Source organism: Schistocerca piceifrons, chromosome 9 (genome assembly GCF_021461385.2).
Source record: "Schistocerca piceifrons isolate TAMUIC-IGC-003096 chromosome 9, iqSchPice1.1, whole genome shotgun sequence".
Taxonomy (NCBI): Eukaryota; Metazoa; Arthropoda; class Insecta; order Orthoptera; family Acrididae; genus Schistocerca; species Schistocerca piceifrons.
The window spans coordinates 57,074,057-57,094,096 of NC_060146.1; the positions used below are offsets into that span (position 1 = coordinate 57,074,057).

Here is a 20,040-nt window from a genome sequence, read left to right on the forward strand (position 1 = left end):
AATTCCTGACTATTGTCACAATGTAAGTGGGGTATTATTTGGGTCTAAATGTCAAAACCAGTTATCCAATCCCAGACCATAACAATAGCTACAGACTGTCTCACCACCTCATGCACATTTCACTGTAACCACAGCACACTTCGGGAAATACTATTCTCTCAGCTACACCCTTCCACCTATGCTCGTCTGTGCATCGTATCATGTACCGTGACTTTTCTCTCTGTGAAACCTCACTTCTCCATGGTCACATCCTGATGTTGTTTTCATCACTTTACGATGAGTGACTCATGATCAGTGGCTTCTTGGCAGCCACCTAATCAGAATTCCATTGCTTCTTGGCAGACAATTGATGCTGATCTCTCTACCTTAGCTGCATCAGAAATTGTCTTCAGTAACTGAAAAGTATGTTTGTTGATTCATTCACAGAATATCGTTAAGGTATGATCCCCCACCAGTGAATTTCACCACAGAGATTATGACAATTCAGTTTTGCATTTTCCTGACCAGAAACATAATCCTAATGTTTAGAACACTGTTTGTTTATTTACTTGAATAGTTTTGAAACTTGGCTTGTGAATAAATGAAAAAGTCCTGTCAGTGGCTGTGGAAAAATTTATTCATCTTTCCATGATGGCTGCAACTCAGTGTGTCTGTCATCTTTATAGTGAGTAGCAGTCTGTTACTGTTATTTAGGTTGAATTCTTTCAGCAAGAGATCCTCACTCACACACACCATCAAGATGAGCAATACCTTGTATTTCACTGATATTTTCAGTGCACAATAAAATCACTGAGAGTGAACCTCAGCACTTCTAACTTTCCTATAATTTCTATGATACAATGGCTAAACTGGTGGGCTACTAGAGTTGTGCACCATTAGGGCTCAGTCAACTCTCTCCATTGATTCATTTCAATAAAAAACATATTTTTCGTGCCATATAGTGTACCATTAGATGCAAATCATGATGATATCAAATTGTAAAACTTGTGTAACGTTACACCCACATTTATGAGTAGGCATTTCACAGGCATTAAGAGAGATAATCTTGGAAGTAAGTTGGTGAAGATCAGATAACTTGTAATTGAGAATACAGTTCACCCTCGATTAAGGTGCTACACGTAAAGTGGTCTCTTGTTAACATCCGCAGTTGCAGTTGTTGAAAGTTACTGGAAAAAAATACAGTTCTCCAGGCAAAAATCCCCTTGTCACTTCATTATATGAAAGCTTTGACTATACACGAACTACATAAAGCTTGACTCATTCCCTATTGTGTGGATTCATTGCCTTCGACTGCGTATTTCCCATTTTTAATTAACAGAATTTCATTTAATGTCTTCTTTCATTCAATATTGATTCTTAAATATTTTAAAATAACCTTAATGACAAAGGGCTGATATTACTTAACTGTTTAACATATGTGCAAGTCTGCACTGACATGTTTCTAACTATTGTTTCTAACTATTGTATAGCTGTGTTTGTCTGAAGTAGAAAACTGGATTACTTTTTTGCATGCCTTTGTTTCCAGATAGTAATGTTTTAAGTGACTGTTTTGCAGAATGCATTTACTCATAGAGTGGCAAGAGTCCAGTCCAGCTTATGACTTCAGTGACATTTACTTCTGTTGACAGCTATGGTGTTCTCCTGTGGGAGCTGCTCACCGGAGAAACACCATACAAAGGCATTGACACCCTGGCAGTGGCATACGGAGTGGCAGTCAACAAGCTGACGTTACCCATCCCTAGCACCTGCCCTGAACCCTGGCGGGATCTCATGGAAGGTCAGCTAAAGATCTATGTGGGGAAATATTGTATAAAATCTTTGTTATTACACTGTAGGGTCTACATTGAATCAACTACAGACTGTTTGGAGATGATGAAAAATGTTTGCTACTTTACCATTAAAAGAGGGTTATGGACTGTTTTTCTAAAAAGTGTTTTAGTATTTAAGTTCCTTTATTTTTGCTATTAAAATAGTCATCTCATTTTCTTTCCTAAGGTTTTTGTTGCCTTTGTTTACTTTCTGTATGCAATGCTTCTGTTTTATTAAACAAGTGCTACAGTACCTGATAGTTTGTGAGTGTTCTCTCTCTCTCTTTTTACTCTAATTGTTCACTTGGGCATCTTTCAGTTCTTAGTCACAGTAATTTCAGTTATAGCATTGTGTGATGAATACAGTTTTGTCGAATTTCTATGAACCTGGAAAAACAAGAACTTCATAGTAAGTTCACCAGATAAAATATTAGTCACCCGATAAAAGAGCAGAATGGTCAATTTGGAACAGATGGTGTAGATCTGGTATCAGATGGTCTTGTGAGTCTTTACTGCTGATGTAAGTTCAGGCAGTCAGTGCCAGTCCGTTGTACGGAATCAGCATAGTAAGATGGGGCGATGTAGGTATGTGACACAATGGCAGAAGGAGCTGTCACGATTGGACATAACATGGCCACTCTGTGAATGAAGTTCTTTGATTTGTCGATATATCGGTGCAGGCCATCCACTGTGTCTGCAAGGAATAGTGAACTATTTGCAACTGTGTGATGTGGTATAAGGACAGTGGTCATAAAAAGTTCCTAACTGACACGTATGGGAGACAAGTATTCTGCATCTGCAATGACAATAGATTTTAAACACTAAACGAATTGCTGCTGTCAGTGAATGCAGATGCATCTCAGTCAGTTTTTGAGTGACCAGTGCAAAGTGAACTTTGTGCGATGTTCATTAGGAGTCCACTACCTGGCAAAGGACCATTGCTCACAGTGGTACATAATGGTTTGTGTTGTCAGTGGGCCAAACTACACAGAAACTGGACTGGAGCTGCCTGTGGGCGTGTAGTGTGGTCCGATGAGTTGCAATTTTGCCTCATTTCAAATTAACGCAAGGCACTGGGTGCACCAACGACCCAGTGAGGCATTTAACCAGCATTGTGTGGAGGGCGCAGTTCAAACCAGAGTTGGTTCTGTGATGTTTTTGGGGTGTTTTTCATATCATAAACTGTGATCACTAATTTGGATGATCATGAACATGAAGCCGGATGTTCACAGAAACACTGTTAGTGACAAGGTGATACCCTTTCTTGCACATCTTTATTATGAGTAATCTGAGGACACTTTTGTTTTCCAAGATCACAACAGCTATGTTTACAGGGTTGCACGGATGTGTTCTCGATTTGATAGCCACATATTGCACCTCAACTGTCTCTAAATCCCGTAGAAAATTCCTGGAATTTTTTGGTACAGTGGATGAAACATAGCAGTTAACATACCGCTATTTGGTAGTACTGTGTGACCTAATGATCGATCAGTAGCCTCAGCTGCATAAGGCATACCTGAAGAAATTTGTGAGTTCACTTCCTTGCTGAAATGTTGCCAGTGTTTCATTGTATTACCATCATGCCTCATGGGAGAGCCTAATTTATTGCCTGATGTGTTTATGCTAATAGTCAATGTAATGATTAATCAATCTCTGTTGTTTAATTTCTCTCTTTTTGACAAATTTAATATTTTTTAGTTAAACAATTGAATGGACAAGAACTTCATCTTTTTTTAAAAAAAATGTATGTCTAAAATTTTTTACTGCTGTTGTTCCTGTCTGTGTCTGTAAACACTGATGAAGTTGTACAAGAAATTTTCAATGTGTGTGAGGAAATCAAAGTAAAGTATTGCCCCAAAACGAAAACTATAAAATAGGAGAGATGTGCTGGCTAGCCAGTACTTACATTCATGAGATGAATTTCGGATATGGCCAATAGACACATTTAAAAGTGAAAAAACTGTTCCTTGCTTTTTGAGTGATTGGTTCCTCTTTCAGGAAGAAAAGAGGGATAGGTCAAAGGAAGTTTGAGTTGGTCGGATCCCAGGTGGGTGAGACTCACTTCTTCTGATGACGAGGGGAAACCAAGTTTGTGTACTTGTATAGTCCTCACAATGTTAGGTATGGGGATGGAAGGTTATGTCATTGTGGCATCTGACTGTGAGTGACCTGCTCCTTTTTTCTAACTTTCCTGAATCTATACATCTTTCCTCACCAAGGTAGGAACTACAAGTTTTGACAGCTAGAATTACTTATTATACTTTTAAATTTGTCTTTAGGCAGTACTGGAATTTCTTCTTCTTAAATTATGGAATTGCACTTGTTTCAGTGAAGATTCAACTGCAATTTTATTGTTTTGCAACTGTTAGAACTTATTGAGTCAAGTTTTGCCATGGTGTGTGAAATTGTTTTGTTTCTCATTTCGTCCTGGTCAGGAGAGACTTATCAAACTATTGTTTTAGTTTCCATAACCAATTCTGTTAATAGAGAGTGGGAATTAGTAAGTATTTTATGTAGAATTGCAGAAAGTAGAGTTAAGCCTTTATCTTGGTAAGGAAAATATAGTTAGTTGCAGATGCTTACATCCAAGCAGTATTCCACAATTAAATTTTGTGTTGGAAAAGAGGTTATGTAGTGAGTAAGAGGTAGGAGACCTTTATTGACAATATTGTAGTATATTAACTGAAAGTTAGTCCCTGGATACAACACTGAAAGCTATTTTGGTGTTGGTACTACTGCTTAATTTCCCAGTGATCAGAGGCATAGCTTACACAGATGTAGAAATCTTGGCACCTGTTATGAATTAATACCCAATGATTCACTAACTTTTGAGTTTCATGTCTATAATTTCCATCCAAAATTTTTCCCATCACGTTCATGATGTTACTGATGAAGATCAGTTGAAAAAGTAGTGCTGAAGATCAGTTGAAAAAAGTAACTTTGTTGCCAAAGGTGAATTGTACCTTTTTGTACTGCAACTTTCAAGATATGTCGTGCGCTGATAACCTCGCTGTTGTGCGCCCTAAAACACTAATCATCATCATCATCTTCAAGATATGTCTCATTGCCAAAGATGATTTCTTCTATCAGAATTACAGAGTGAATGACAGTTGAGCACAGGAGGGGGTGATGTTATCAGTTATCTGTTATGCTGAAGTGCTGTATGGCTCTGTGAGCAGCAAGTGTGCAGTTCGTACCGAGTACGATCATAAGTTTTTTGTTAACGTGCAGTATTGAGTTCGCTTTGCAGGATCATAAGTCTTGTCACTTTCCTAAGCTATTACTCAGTTAGTTTCACACATTGTGTAAAAGAAACATACAACATGAACAGAGGAAAGGACAAGACAAAACAATTAAGTTATAGGCTGCAATTGTCATCCGCAGTTGAGGTGGAAGAGCGACACGACACCTGTTCACAGAACAGAGGGTGTGACCAAGCTCATGCACTGATTGGTTGTTGCCATTATATCTCTCCTGTAAACACAAAGCTGTCAGTCACTTTGTTATTCTGAGCCAGGTATACATTCATATACTCTAAAAACCTCTGTGAAGTGCACAGCATGGACATTGTGTGATACTGAAAATATGAGGGTTGGAACTTTAATAGTGGCAACTATTTATATACAGCTCGTACAAAATAAATATGTGTTTCAAAGTTTTACTGACCTTCGAAGTAGTCACCAGCATTGAGTACAACTCTTTGCCAGCAATGTCGAAGTCGTAGGATACTCTTAGCAGTGCCAGTTGTGTTGACTGTTCGAGCGGCGCGGTCTATGGCCCGATGAATTTGTCGCAGTTCTGAAGCGAATGCTGTGAAGTCTTTCCTTCAGTTCAGAAATCGACTTGAATTCATGAGGGCTTAAGTTAGGGGAGTGCAGTAGGTGGTATAGCACTCAGCAGCCCAACCAGTCAAACAAATCAGTAACAGCTTGCACTGTACGTGCTTGAGCATTGTCCTGCAAAATGATGGTCAGGTCCTGCAGAAAGTGTCATCACTTCTGTCTGTAAGCTGGCCGTAGGTTGTGTTCCAAAAATGAACGGCATAGAGACAGAAGTGATTACACTTTCTGCAGGACCTGACCATCATTTTGCAGCACAATGCTCAAGCACATACATTGCAAGCTGTTACTGATTTGTTTGACTGGTGGGGCTGCTAAGTGCTATACCACCTACTGCACTCCCCTGTCTTCAGCCCTCGTGACTTCAACTCGATTTCTAATTTGAAGGAAACACTTCACAGCATTCGCTTCAGAACTGCTACAAGTTCGTCGGGCAGTAGACTGCATTGCTCGAACTATCAACACAACTGGCATGGCTAAGAGTAACTACATTGAAGGTCAGTAAAAATTTGAAACACAAATCTATTTTGTGTGAGCTGTAAATAAATAGTTGCCACTAATAAAGTTCCAACTCTCGTATATCCACTCACTACAGCTAAGAATGTGACTTCCTCATGTAAACATAGCAGTTATTTTCCTTTCGCATCTATGTTGTAATTATTGTACTTAGTATTCTAAGACAAAATTTATATAGCTGAGTGAATTCGATATGAAATAATAAATGTAGTAAACAGAGATCCAGAATTTCAATCAGTCATGTTGTTGATGCAGTTATTGTGTGTTTTATTTGGCCCTTTGGTAAACGCAGTTGCGGCATAAGATAGAATTTGATACCAGATTACCTACCTTTGAGTGCTCTGATGTCAAGAGATAACAGAATGGCCAAATTTTAAAATCTCTGATTCTTTATGGCATCAGTGCCTGGAAGATCTGTGATTCAAAAATACAGTTTAGTAATATGAAAACAGACCTTTATCTATTCTACATGCAGGTAGTCTCTATTGGTCAATAAAATACATAGCACTGCTTCAGTAGCTTTTCATCTCTCATATTCAAGGCCACACGGGGTAGCCGCGTGGTCTAGGGCGCCTTGCCATGGTAAGCATGGCACACCCCTCGGAGGTTCGAATCCTCCATCAAGCATGGATGTGTGTGTTGTCCTTAGCGTGATTTAGTTTATGTTAGATTAAGTAGTGTGTAAGTATAGGGACCGATGCTTCAGCAGTTTGGCCCCATTGGAACTTACCACAAATTTCATATTCAACTGTTTCATCTCAGAAATTGAGGTCCCAATAGGAAGAATGTGACACTAAGGACAGTGAAGCGCAGTAATCATATAAGATTGGGAGGAAAACTTGTAAACGTGAAGCATAGTAAGAGAAGGAACAGGGCAGGAAAGAGACATCAAAGAAATGATGAAGTGTGTTTAAATAATAGGCTGTGCCTGAATAAGTGGCATGAAGGATAAGTGAAAACAAAAGTGTATTTAAAATATTTCTGTGCGTATAAAAGGTTCAGTAATAATATTTCATCTCACAGGGAAAATTAAGAAAGAATGTGGACACATCAACAGATTACACATAAACATTGTAGATGAAATTATTTTCTACAGCAGGTACTGTGTCATTCAAAACTAGTTGCAGTGGTAACACAAACAGGACATACTTTCAAGTATTAAATTCTATTCCTTTCCATGACTTAATGTTTTACTGTAATTTGAGCGAGGGTACTCCTTTTCTCTTCACATAAAAGTATTTTATTATTGTCATGACATTGGAAGTAATAACAATATATCTTTCAGAAATACTGAACATTTCAGACTCTTATCAGAATTTTTCATTACAGCATGCTGGAATTCTGACCCACACATGAGACCTTCATTCGAAGACGTCCTCCTAGCACTCGACGCAATAATGCATTCTGCATTCACTCAGACACCCCATGAGAGTTTCCACACCATGCAGGAAGACTGGAGGCAAGAGATAGAGCAAGTCCTCCATGGATTGCGGATGAAGGAAAAAGTGAGTATGCCATTTTGAAGCCCAGAAAAATGGTAACAGCCTTACAGGTATTTGCAGTGCAGACACTTCACTTGCTTCTGAATAGGAAGATGAGGAATAAAGTATTATATATTACTGAAAGAACAGTTGCCCCTTGAATAATAAAAAGAATAATTGAAGTATAAATGTGTGAATGATTGTTTGAGCATTCCAACATAAATGGTTGACTATGTAGCAGAGGTTGAAGAGAATTTGAAAAGTAATTTTCCTTCATTTTTAATTTTGTGTAATTCCATGTAGCAACACTCTTTCTTAAGACTGTTAATGTTAACTAATATTTACTTTTGATAGTAAACATAGAGTTCAAGTAGATGTTAAAGAAGGTTGCTACTAGGGATAATTGAACCAGTGACTTTGCAGTGATGAGTCTTAAACGTTACGCACTCAACTACTGGCGACTCTGCAAAGCTTCTCAAAAAGTTTTGTACTGAACAGCTGAGACAGGAGCAGTTTTAGTGACACAAACAGATGCACAAACTGAAAAATTTCAGAATTTTATTAATAGTTTCTACATTATGAATAAATCTGAAAAATTCAGTATTGTAATCTAAATATTAGTTTCTTCATTTTGAGAAGAGGGTGAAAAATTCAATATTATATTTTAAATCTTTTCCTTTACTCCAATTTCCTTACTGCCATATCTCCTGATCCAGGATTTCAATACTTTTCATTTCCCCCTTCATCGGCACACTTTTTTTTTTATTATTTCTCCCAATCTCGTGGATGTGTGTGTGTGTGTGTGTGTGTGTGTGAGTTGATTCTCATGGGTGTGGAACACGTCTGTCTGTGTGGGTTCACAAATGTCCACGCACGTTTGCTCACTGTTGCAGATGCTTCTGTCTCTGTGATTGGCTAGTTGACACTCATTTTGTGTCTTACTTAATATTGTCCTGCATAATCGAAGCCCAAAAGAGCTGTTAACTCTAGAAGCCACACCAATCAACCTGTGCTAGATGGAGCTAACCATAGTTTCCAGGTGCAACCTGAACACTAGCTGCTGCCTGTTGGAAACCAATCACTCAGTATCAACAGTTGACTTTAATTACTTAAATACACTTGGAAAATATTGAAAATGGTTCTTGATGTTTTGAATTCTGTAATACTTTACTGAAAAGTATATTTTAATAGATATTTTTGGTCATCCCTGCCTCAGAACCTTTAATTACAAGCCGTGCTTGGTTTAATGTGAAAATAATATGATCAAATCATAATCATGTACTGTTATTGGTATGTTAAAGTAACGTCACAGTGCAGTGGTGAAATATCTTATTTATGAAACAACCAATTGGTAGTAGACTTGAATGCTGCTATGTATTTCTGTTCTTCTCAGTGAAATCTACTTGCAAACAAAAATGTGACGCCGTGGCCGCTTTTAAACAGTTAACCCTGCATTGTTATCAAATCACTCGTGGGAAACGCCTGCAATTTTGCAGACGTGCTATGTTTACGGTATGCTACCTTTTTTTTTGCTGTCCCATTTGGAGACACCCCTTGTCATTCAGTTCAGTCACTGCACTTGTATATTTTACATTTTTGCACCTTTCAGTTTTGATATATGTGGCCGTTAGGGAATGCTGATGATTTACCAACCTTTCAGCTGGCCAAAAATGGAAGATTCTGATATATAATGCTACAATCATAATAATGTTCAAAGAACTTTTCCTTACCCGAACGAAAACTCGAGTAGGAAAAAGTAGTCATCCTTTTCACTTTCACCCAAACAGCATTGATGCATACAGCTTTACTCAAAACAGGAGCAAGCATCATCACTGTTTACTTTACTCATGTTGGTAGTTCAAGAAGATTGAGAACATTTTATACAAGGTTCAGGACAGTTTCTAATAGGTTATCACAATTTAGTTTTCCCGCAGTTTGGTGGAAATACTTTTGGCAAATGTCGGGATAATTTTCTGATGTAGGTCATATACCATAAAACTCAGTGATGCTACATCAGTATGATTGGATGTAGTGCAATACTGCCCTACTCCCACTATAACTGCATCTGTGTTGAATTTGTGGTGGACTCTGTAACAGTTTGCATGTTTTGCCATTGCTCAACCAGCTATGTTTCTCTAGAAAATGTGGTCCTGTCTGGTTACTCAGATTTATATTTTTCACTGCTTCTTAAATAATTTTAGCGGATATTGCATTGGTTTTGGTGGTAATGGCCTCCCTCCCTCTCTCTGCTTGTCTAGTGATCTGACTGTGATCATCTCGACATGAACAATTAGTGAAACTTTAAGTTTTCTTTACTGTCCTTTTTTGAAACACACTTGAAAGCATGGAAGATGTTTCCTATCTCCTTTCTTGGATCAGTGAAGTAGTATCAGTAGAAGTATAAAATAAATTTAATATGTCGTTAAAACATCTATTACATTTTTCATTATTGGACTACAGTACATGTTCTCTCACTGTGCCTTCAATGGTTGTCTCACCACACCTATTCTTCTTTGTGAAGAAGCTGGAAGTACAGAACAGAGGACTTTATAAAATATAATTCTTCATTTTCAGCTGTGGATAGATAAAAGTAAGGAATTTAACTGGTTTGTAACTGAAAATATGTAGTCATATTCTTTGTTTCTTCTACTTATTTGGTTGGTTATCTGTGTATCTATTGTATTATGTCAGGTATCTAGAATAGCAGTAGTGTGATTATTTTTATCAGGAATGGGTTATGACTTTTACTACTACTATCAGTATTATAAACTTGCAAAGCTTAATAAACAATAACATAGATTTTGATGTGGGTAAATAGAAAGTTTATATATTTGTACTTATTGTTGAGATTTTATGTTTATCCATCTGTATAAGTTGATGGAAGGAACACAAATGGTGAAATTATTGTTGTTTTATTTGGGATAATGTCAGCTGTAGGTGCTGAATTTTAAATGGCATTTCATATTATTGTTCCTTGCTCATACCTCTTACAAATGGAATTTAGATAACTGTATTTTATTGTTATTAGTTAGTTGGCAGTGTATGTCAGCAAATATGATGCTGTGGATGAGCCACATAATAGTTTTGTTCAAGTTTCAAGTTATATTTTCAATTTTAAATTGTGCCTTTTGAGCATTTAATGTATTTGGCAATTAACACCCATGGTTGTAAAATATTACAGCATTTCAGAGTAACCATTGTTCCTTTCATGTTAGGCTGCAGTTTAGTGAGTAACGTATGGTCAAAATATCAGAACAAAGTCAGCAATAAATATTAGACTTAGTTTGTGTAGATGGTGATTTGACTTATGGCAGTGTTTCATAGCCTGACTGACTTCTCAGAAATCACTTCTGATCACACTATCCATATAAATTACAAAACTGCATGCCTTGCTTCTCTTCTCTCTCTCACTGATGACTAGTATTTATATAATGCACAACTATCATCACATGCCTGTATTGTTTCGTTTGGTGATGAAACAAGAAAGGAAAAGAAGAATTAATATATCACTATGGCTTGACACAATTTTCTTTACAGTATGTTCTCAGTTTTGTGTCATGTTTTCAGTAACATTATACAGTTTCATATGCACCTAAAAACAGAACGAAACCTATTTTGCTTTGGTTAGTTTAATGGCAACATTCTGTTCATCTTTTATTGCTGTATTTGAAGTGTCATGCTTTTCTCTGATCTTCATTTGACTAGATTATTGTTTCAGTTTATTAATTTTGAAGACTAATTCCCTCACAAGTTTATGGAATGTTTTTAGTATGCTTGCCCTTTACCACACCCACAGTCTTGGAGTGTGAGCTCAAATGTCTATAACAAAATAAAAATTGAATCTCAATTATTGCAGCTGAGATGATAGCACTGCACTTTGTGCAAGCATATCACAGAGGCTGCATATATATTTTGTTTCTTAATGTTTTATGCCATATTGAAATGCTGTCATATGTTCAGTCACCTTTTGCTATGAGAAAGCCTCTTGTAGTCTCCTTGGTAAAAATTGTCGTTTCTTACTCTCTTCCCTACGCTACTGCAGGCTTGCCGATCACTTGAAGAGGTGAGTGTTCTAAATAAACTGCTTGCCTTGGTGTTGCATGCATTTGTAGAAATTTTTCAGTTATTGTTTTGTATCTGCATTTCTTTTGTTAAAGGGAAGAAATGAAAATGATAAATCTATGTGAAACTGTATTCAGAGTTACCCAGTTTCTTTAAAAAAAAAATGACCCTCTCCCCCCTGTAGGCACACTATCCTGCAAGAACGTTGTGCACAATACTGAATGAATTAAGAGAATGGTTATGATTTTGATTAAGTGTAATAACTGCTATTGGAGATTAGGAAAATTAGTATTCAGTTATCTGACATCTGCAGTTTATCTGAAAGCAAAGAAGCATATACTTTTTGCTCCAAAAAGCAATTTCTTGTTTTTTGTCACAACACTGAAGCATAAATTAGCAAATGGTGTCCCACTGTATAAGAATGATTCAGAGAGCGCAAGTGCTATGTAGAACTCCAAGGCTAAAAAAATTGGCAATAACGGAGCATTGCGCAGTTACACCACATTCTGGTTATTAGTTTCAACAAAAGAACTTGGATACTTTCTGTGCCCCTGGATGAATCTTTTACCTTGCAACAGAATGAAATGGAGCTCTTGATGAAATTGAACTCCTTGATGGGTTAGAGCTGCAGTTATTCTTGTGGTCAAATCTAGACCTTTGCATTCCACAGGAAATGTTATACCAGCTGAGTGTGGCTTGTGACTTGACTCAAAACTGTGGTGTGCCAGTATTTCTCTCCTGTTTTTTCACTGTAAGAGGTTCTCAGATGATTCTGGAACATCTCCAAGACTGTGGTTATGCGATTTGTCACTTCATCCAAGTTGCAGTAATCCTGAAAGATATGCACGAATGTCTCTGTCAAGTTTGGGAATGTCCAGTGGAGGTACTTGCAGACTGATACTTTGAATTGGTGTTTGAGGCCCACCAAAAGGTTACATTGGCACAGAACTGCCTGTGACCCTGCGATTTAGGCTCAAGTTTCAGTTTGGAAAACATTTTTAATCTTTCAGGTAGTTTTGCCTTTGCTCTTCCGAAAACGTGACCTAAAAGGTGGCTTAGAACGTCAGATGGTTTGTGGCACTGTAAAATGTGATACTTAGTGCCCAGGCCAAAGAAATAAATCACTTTCCTCTATGGCTGTGGGAAATAGTGAGTGGAAGAGAAGAATCTCTACGAAGTACGCACACGTTGACCGACATTCAGTTATGTCCCGCAGAACTGTGACAGGGCAACAATTTTAAGAGTGGTATTACCAGAGAAAGTTTCCAGTTGCTTGTATCTTCGGCATAAATTTTATGCTTAGCTGTTACAGTAACTTGACTCTGCAAACAGGATTGTTTGGCAACTGAGATGTATTATAATGTGGCATTGTGCCCAGTAGTGGCTGAGCAGCAGTATGCCCACAAATCTCTTAATCTATTAATGAACCAGTTTGAATTAGTTTTCTTGACACCACAATGGCAATTTTTAATAAAAATTATAGAATTTAGGACAAAATATGGGGAGAGAAAGCAACCACTGAACTGCAGATTAGTGGTGACAGGTAATACATGACTGCCTTCTGTCGCAGACACAGACCTCTGTGCTGATGGAGGTGTGTGTGTGTGTGTGTGTGTGTGTGTGTGTGTGTGTGTGTGTGTGTGTGTGTGTGTGGCGTGTATTTTTATGATCTTTTCAAGCTTGTCTATGCACTACACATCATTCATCTGCAGTTGAATAGTCACCGTTCTTCATTTTTTGCTTGTTGTTTCCATCCTAGAATATCAATTATCATAATGTCTTGTAAAAGTCTCTTGGTACGTTATTATAAAGATTCATATTTTTTCTATTCTTTTTATTTCCTGTAAATTCAGGCTGCCAAAAGCTGTTTGCATGGCATTAACTTTTTAAAAGTCCTCGTTATTGTCATAAATGATGTATTGTGTCTTCAGTTTATATAGAAATGTTAATTTCTAAGATTAGATTATCTCTTTTTTTCCATGCATGCTTAAGTGTATCTGTCTGAAAACTGCCTGCTTGTTTTCGTCTGAAATCTATAGAGCCGTGGTAATAAATGTGCCCCACTGTATTCTATCTACATTGAAAAATTAATACTAGTTGCCAAGCAATTTTACACCACACAGTTCTACTGTTATTTATTTTGTCTGACGTACTTTGTTGTTCTGTATTTCTAATGCAATCATTGTTTCTGCCTTTAAGTCTTGTGAGTGTATCTCAACTATTACTCAATTGAAGAGGAAGCCTCTACCACTGTAGTAGTTAAAATTACACATATTCAGTATTACGCAAAGAAAAAATATTTTTTTGGTAATTGTGTATGAACATAATCAGTTATAATGATAGCTTTTTTGCTGTTTGTAGTGTGTCAAATGCTCATTTTTTTATCTTTAACTTTCCAGTTAAGATGTGTTTGTCATTGAGTAATGTTAAGACAAGCTTCAATTTTACACTGATATAGCACACACAACATAAAATTCAGACATATGTAAGGAAAGAATATGAGAGAATGAAATTTTTCCTGATAACATTCTTTTATTAAATACTCTTGATGGAAATAATGCTGGTATAGTTGCTTCAGTACACCACAGCCGTTTTCCTTCCATGTGCTTCCCCAAATCACAAACAAAAGCTAGAGTTTTACCCTGATGTGATGAGACGAGAAACCTGTGACTGTTTTATACCCAGTCAGTGTATAGGTCATAGAGAGGCAGCATTAGTGTATTTGGGGGATGCACATGGAAGAGAGATGGCTGCGGTCTGTTTAAGAAACCATTCCAGCATTCTTCCTATTTATGAAGAAGGGAAACAATGGGGAATTTGAATAATTGGGATGTAGTGACGAGGAATTCAGTTACATTGCCACCTTCCCCTTGCATATGTGAACAAGTGAGATAAAGGTGTATTGTTCAGTAGAATGCTTCTGTTATTGAAACAGCAATAAAGATAAAATTATGCAAATAATTGAGAAGATGTATGCTGGGACAAGTCTGAGATACTTTATTGATTCTGGCAGAGACCTTACCTCAGACGATGATGGTTAATGGAAGTCTCAAAAACTCAGATTCTTCATCCATATTGGCATTGCTTAACTGCTTCCCAAGAGTTTGTGAACTTTTCACTTCAGCAATGCCTGTAAGTAGCATTGTATCTCTAGATTCTAGTTGGGTTAGAGAAATGCTTTGTGGCACTATTTTGGGGAAAAAACTGTTCCAACTTTCATGTAAATGGTGCACAGGAGGACATAGTACGGTGTTTTATTTGATTATGAAAGGGTGTAATGATTTGATAAGTGGCTAACAAATGAGAAATTCGGTTGCTGTTCATGTATTAGAACATGATGCTGACATTCAGATGAAACTAGGAGGAAAATTAATCCAGAATGAAATGTGTTAACAAATTAAATAAATCATATTAAACTGTAATTATTGTTGCAAGAATAAATTACAGCAGCAAGACCTGCCATGAAGATAATGCCCACAGGCACCAGATGACAGGACAGGCAAAGTTTGAGAACTGGACTGAATAGTGATTGTGATCTTTTATTTATGTGTTAGTGGTAGTTGTTGTTGTATATTATTGCACACTATACAATATTGCAGTCTGTATTTCACAGTTGCTCAAGCGCAGAACTACGGAAGAGTCCTGACGTGAACAAAATGGGTGTGTCAGCTGCTGATTCTATGCAGCCAATGAGGGAGCATCGGGTAAACAATATGTTTGGAAGAAAGAGACATTGTATCAAGTCTCATGTCAGTATAGAAGTGAAATGTGATATGTATTCGGATAAAAACAGCTGTTTTCTCAGGTCCCACGGTAACCACAACCTCAGAGGTACAGAAACGAAAGCCAAATATTTATGACGATGAACATGTAAATTTCACAGCTGTGCAACTAGGGTGGTGGTGGTGGTGATTAGAAATAGTGATACCACAGATGACAGGGTTAGTAAGCAAAAAATGTAGAAAAGAAAACTGTACAAAAAATTAATGTAAACCATTTCTTTTCATTCATTTTATTGTCCACCCCTGGTAGTTGAGTGGTCAGCGTGACAGACTGTCAATCCTAAGGGCCTGGATTAGATTCCCTGCTGGGTCGGAGGTTTTCTCCGCTCAGGGACTGGGTGTGTTGTTGTTCTAACCATCATCAATTCATCCCCATCGACATGCAAGTCGCCGAAGTGGCGTCAAATCGAAAGACTTGCACCCGGCAAATGGTCTACCTGACGGGAGGCCCCAGTCTCACGTCATTTGCATTCATTTTATTTCTCCTTGGGTTATAAAATTGTAGAAATCAGTAAATGGCATAAATTTAGAATAGGTGTAATGTTAACTTTTTAGGTAGGTACTTAATGACAGGAATATAGTTTGTAATTTTGATTTGTTGGACTATGTTAAAAACAAATTTTTCTTAAGAAGCCTGTTGGAAAAGAGGGCTCGTCTTATACTAGGGTAAATACGATAATTCTGGAATGAAAATTTCACTCTGCAGCAGAGTGTACGCTGATTTGAAACTTCCTGACAAATTAAAAATGTGTGCCAGACTTGGACTTGGAACTCGGTACCTTTTCCTTTTGCAGGCAAGTGCTCTACCATCTGAGCTACCCAAGCACGACTCACAAGCTGTCCTCACAGCTTTACTTCCATCACTACCTCATCTTCTACCTTCCGAACTTCACAGAAGCTCTCCTGCAAAACCTGCAGAAATAGCACTCCTGGAAGAAAGGATATCTACATCTACATTTATACTCCACAAGCCACCCAATGGTGTGTGGTGGAGGGCACTTTACGCGCCACTGTCATTACCTCCCTTTTCTGTTCTAGTCGCGTATGGTTTGCGAGAAGAATGACTGTCTGAAAGCCTCCGTGCGCGCTCGAATCTCTCTAAATTTTACGTTCGTGATCTCCTTGGGAGGTATAAGTAGGGGGAAGCAATATATTCGATAAGTAGGGGGAAGCAATATATTCGATACCTCATCCAGAAACGCACCCTCTCGAAACCTGGACAGCAAGCTACACTGCGATGCAGAGCGTCTCTCTTGCAGAGTCTGCCACTTGAGTTTGCTAAACATCTCCGTAACACTATCATGGTTACCAAATAACCCTGTGACGAAACGCGCCGCTCTTCTTTGGATCTTCTCTATCCTCCGTCAACCCGATCTGGTACGGATCCCACACTGATGAGCAATACTCAAGTATAGGTCGAATGAGTGTTTTGTAAGCCACCTCCTTTGTTGATGGACTACATTTTCTAAGGACTCTCCCAATGAATCTCAACCTGGTACCCGCCTTACCAACAATTAATTTTATATGATTTTTCCACTTCAAATCATTCCGCACGCATACTCCCAGATATTTTACAGAAGTAACTGCTACCAGTGTTTGTTAAGCTTTCATATAATCATACAATAAAGGATCCTTCTTTCTATGTATTCGCAGTACATTACATTTGTCTATGTTAAGGGTCAGTTGGCACTCCCTGCACCAAGTGCCTATCCGCTGCAGATCTTCCTGCATTTCGCTACAATTTTCTAATGCTGCAGCTTCTCTGTATACTACAGCATCATCCGTGAAAAGCCACATGGAACTTCCGACACTATCTACTAGGTCATTTATATATATTGTGAAAAGCAATGATCCCATAACACTACCCTGTGGCATGCCAGAGGTTACTTTAACGTCTGTAGACGTCTCTCCCTTGAGAAAAACATGCTGTGTTCTGTTTGCTAAAAACTCTTCAATCCAGCCACACAGCTGGTCTGATATTCCGTAGGCTCTTACTTTGGTTATCAGCCGACAGTGCAGAACTGTATCGAACGCCTTCCGGAAGTCAAGGAAAATAGCATCTACCTGGGAGCCTGTATCTAATATTTTCTGGGTCTCATGAACAAATAAAGCGAGTTGGGTCTCACACGATCGCTGTTTCCGGAATCCATGTTGATTCCTACAGAATAGATTCTGGGTTTCCAAAAATGACATGATACTCGAGCAAAAAACATGTTCTAAAATTCTACAACAGATCGATGTCAGAGATATAGGTCTATAGCTTTGCGCATCTACTCGATGACCCTTCTTGAAGACTGGTACTACCTGTGCTCTTTTCCAATCATTTGGAACCTTCCGTTCCTCTAGTAGAGACTTGCGGTACACGGCTGTTAGAAGGGGGGCAAGTTTCGCGTACTCTGTGTAGAATCGAATTGGTATCCCGTCAGGCCAGTGGACTTCCCTCTGTTGAGTGATTGCGGAGATATGGCTTTGCCACAGCCTGGGGGATGTTTCCAGAATGAAATTCCTGAGTTTGAGTCTCAGTCAGGCACACAGTTTTAATCAGTGAGGAAGTTTGACGGTAATTCTGGTTTGTATGCTATAGGGACACATACGAGATGAGCAGCTTTCCTTTCTGGCTTTCAATTATTTGAACTCCAGTTTGGTCTCATTTATAAATTCATAGTGTCTCTAGAAACCGTGTAAATATTCGTTTCAATTTTCCCACCACTGGTCTCCCACAGAATCTTTAAAAATATTTTTGAGGAGAAACCAAAGTTTTTCCCAAGTTCTGTCAAGGCTACATCTCTATCCTGCAGTCTTAGAACATCCATCATCTCATAAACATCTTGTCATAGTAAATTTATTTGACTAGCACAATCAGTTAACATTTTCACCTATTTATTACATATATCAGTATCAGCATTGCCGGCAATCTCTTTCATTAACTAGGCAAACATGAGCGGGTTTCTGCGACAGGCCGGAGTCACCAATTCTCCAGATATTTTTGATGGATCCGGCCTATTGGTGTCAGGTCCGACACTTTCTGCTAAAGTGAGGCCCCAACCGTCAAATCTGGTCTCTCAGAACTGCTGGGAAGACAGGTTCGTTTGTGAAACTTCCTGGCAGATTAAAACTGTGTGCCTGACCGAGACTCGAACTCGGGACCTCTGCCTTTCGCGGGCAAGTGCTCCTTTGTGTGTTGGACAAATCAGCAGATTTTCATGGTTTATCTCTGGACCCAGGACTGTAGTGCGTGATCAACAGACCAGAGATCACAGGCAATGGATTTCAGTAGTTGCAGCTGAGTTTCGCCGAAAGTATGTTGCACAGTGTGATAATTTGTAGGTGTTATTTTATTGTAGCACATTTTTGGATTGTATAACTTGTTTATACCATTGAGAGGAAGTTAATATGGATGATAGGAACAAGAAAATTGTAGCAGCCACCATCAATTTGTGTGCTAAGTACTCATATTTCTTGAAAAGAAAGCTGAACAATATGGGTGAAAAGATGGATTGCCGAAAGGTAACATTCCAGTCACATGGGTTTGATTCAGAATTGCAGGCAGTCCATTGAGTCGTTAAGATTCTCTCTGCTAGGAAATGGATGTTTGCGAATCTTTGTGAATTGCATTAACTTGTAATACCTGAAAAATAATGGACTTATATGATAATGGGTAATATAATAATGAACATACTATAAGCAATGTCTTATTAGCACGCACCATAATGTTGATTTGTCCAATTCATCCCACCATCTCCATTTTTTTGCTCCTTTCAGAGGCCTCCACCTTTCTGAGCTTTTTCTGAAACCTGGTTTCAGATTTTTTAGCTAGTTTTTATTAAACTTTGGTCCACAGTTGGAATACCATTTGCACAAACTCGGTCTTTCACTATACAGTTGTACAAGGTTTTCGATTTTGGATGTTGGCCTATTCCTTCACCATACTTAAAGCAACTAAACCGTGTTGTCATGTGAGAACCACAAGAATGCTAATGCGTTTTTGAATGTCTCCCTTCATAGAAATCCACTCATTTGTGTCTAGCTGGAGAAGTGGAATAGCTGGTATCGAGAACTCCAGGTCATCACCTGGAGGTGAGGTCTCCACTAATTTACAAGGAAGGAAGGTTAGCATTTAACACTCTGACAACATCAAGGTCGTTATAGATGGAGTACAAGCTCAGATTATTTCAAGTGTGGGGAAAGAAATTGGCCGTTCCCTTTCAAAGGAATCCTCCCAACATTTGCCTGGAACGATTTGGGGAAATCGTGTGAAACCTAAATCTGTATGGCCGGTTGTGTATTTGAACAATCATCTTTCTGAATGTGAGTCCATTGCACTACCTCACTTGGTACCACTAGCCTAAAGATGTGGTCTACAGATCCCTAAAAATCTTCTTTTGTGTGGGCAGCCATTACAAGAAAATGTTCTTGAAAGACTCTTTCCACTTCTTCTTCTGTCAAGACAGCAGGTTGTATATCTTTGCAGCACTAGTCTCTACATCATATTATTCTTGCGAAGATATCTTCAGTTGCAGCCCACAATTCAGTTGGTTCTATCCCATTAAAA

The 20,040-nt window shown here is 38.3% G+C and overlaps 1 protein-coding gene across 1 annotated transcript in view; it reads left to right on the top strand.

Annotated features, from left to right (window-relative positions):
• LOC124717051 (mitogen-activated protein kinase kinase kinase 10-like) overlaps positions 1-20,040 on the top strand; it is a 721,769-nt gene that overhangs the window by 582,978 nt on the left and 118,751 nt on the right. The window contains exons 3-4 of the mRNA XM_047243726.1: positions 1,629-1,777; positions 7,493-7,668. Of these exons, the coding sequence (XP_047099682.1) occupies positions 1,629-1,777; positions 7,493-7,668 (325 nt within the window). The remainder of the gene's footprint in view (positions 1-1,628; positions 1,778-7,492; positions 7,669-20,040) is intronic.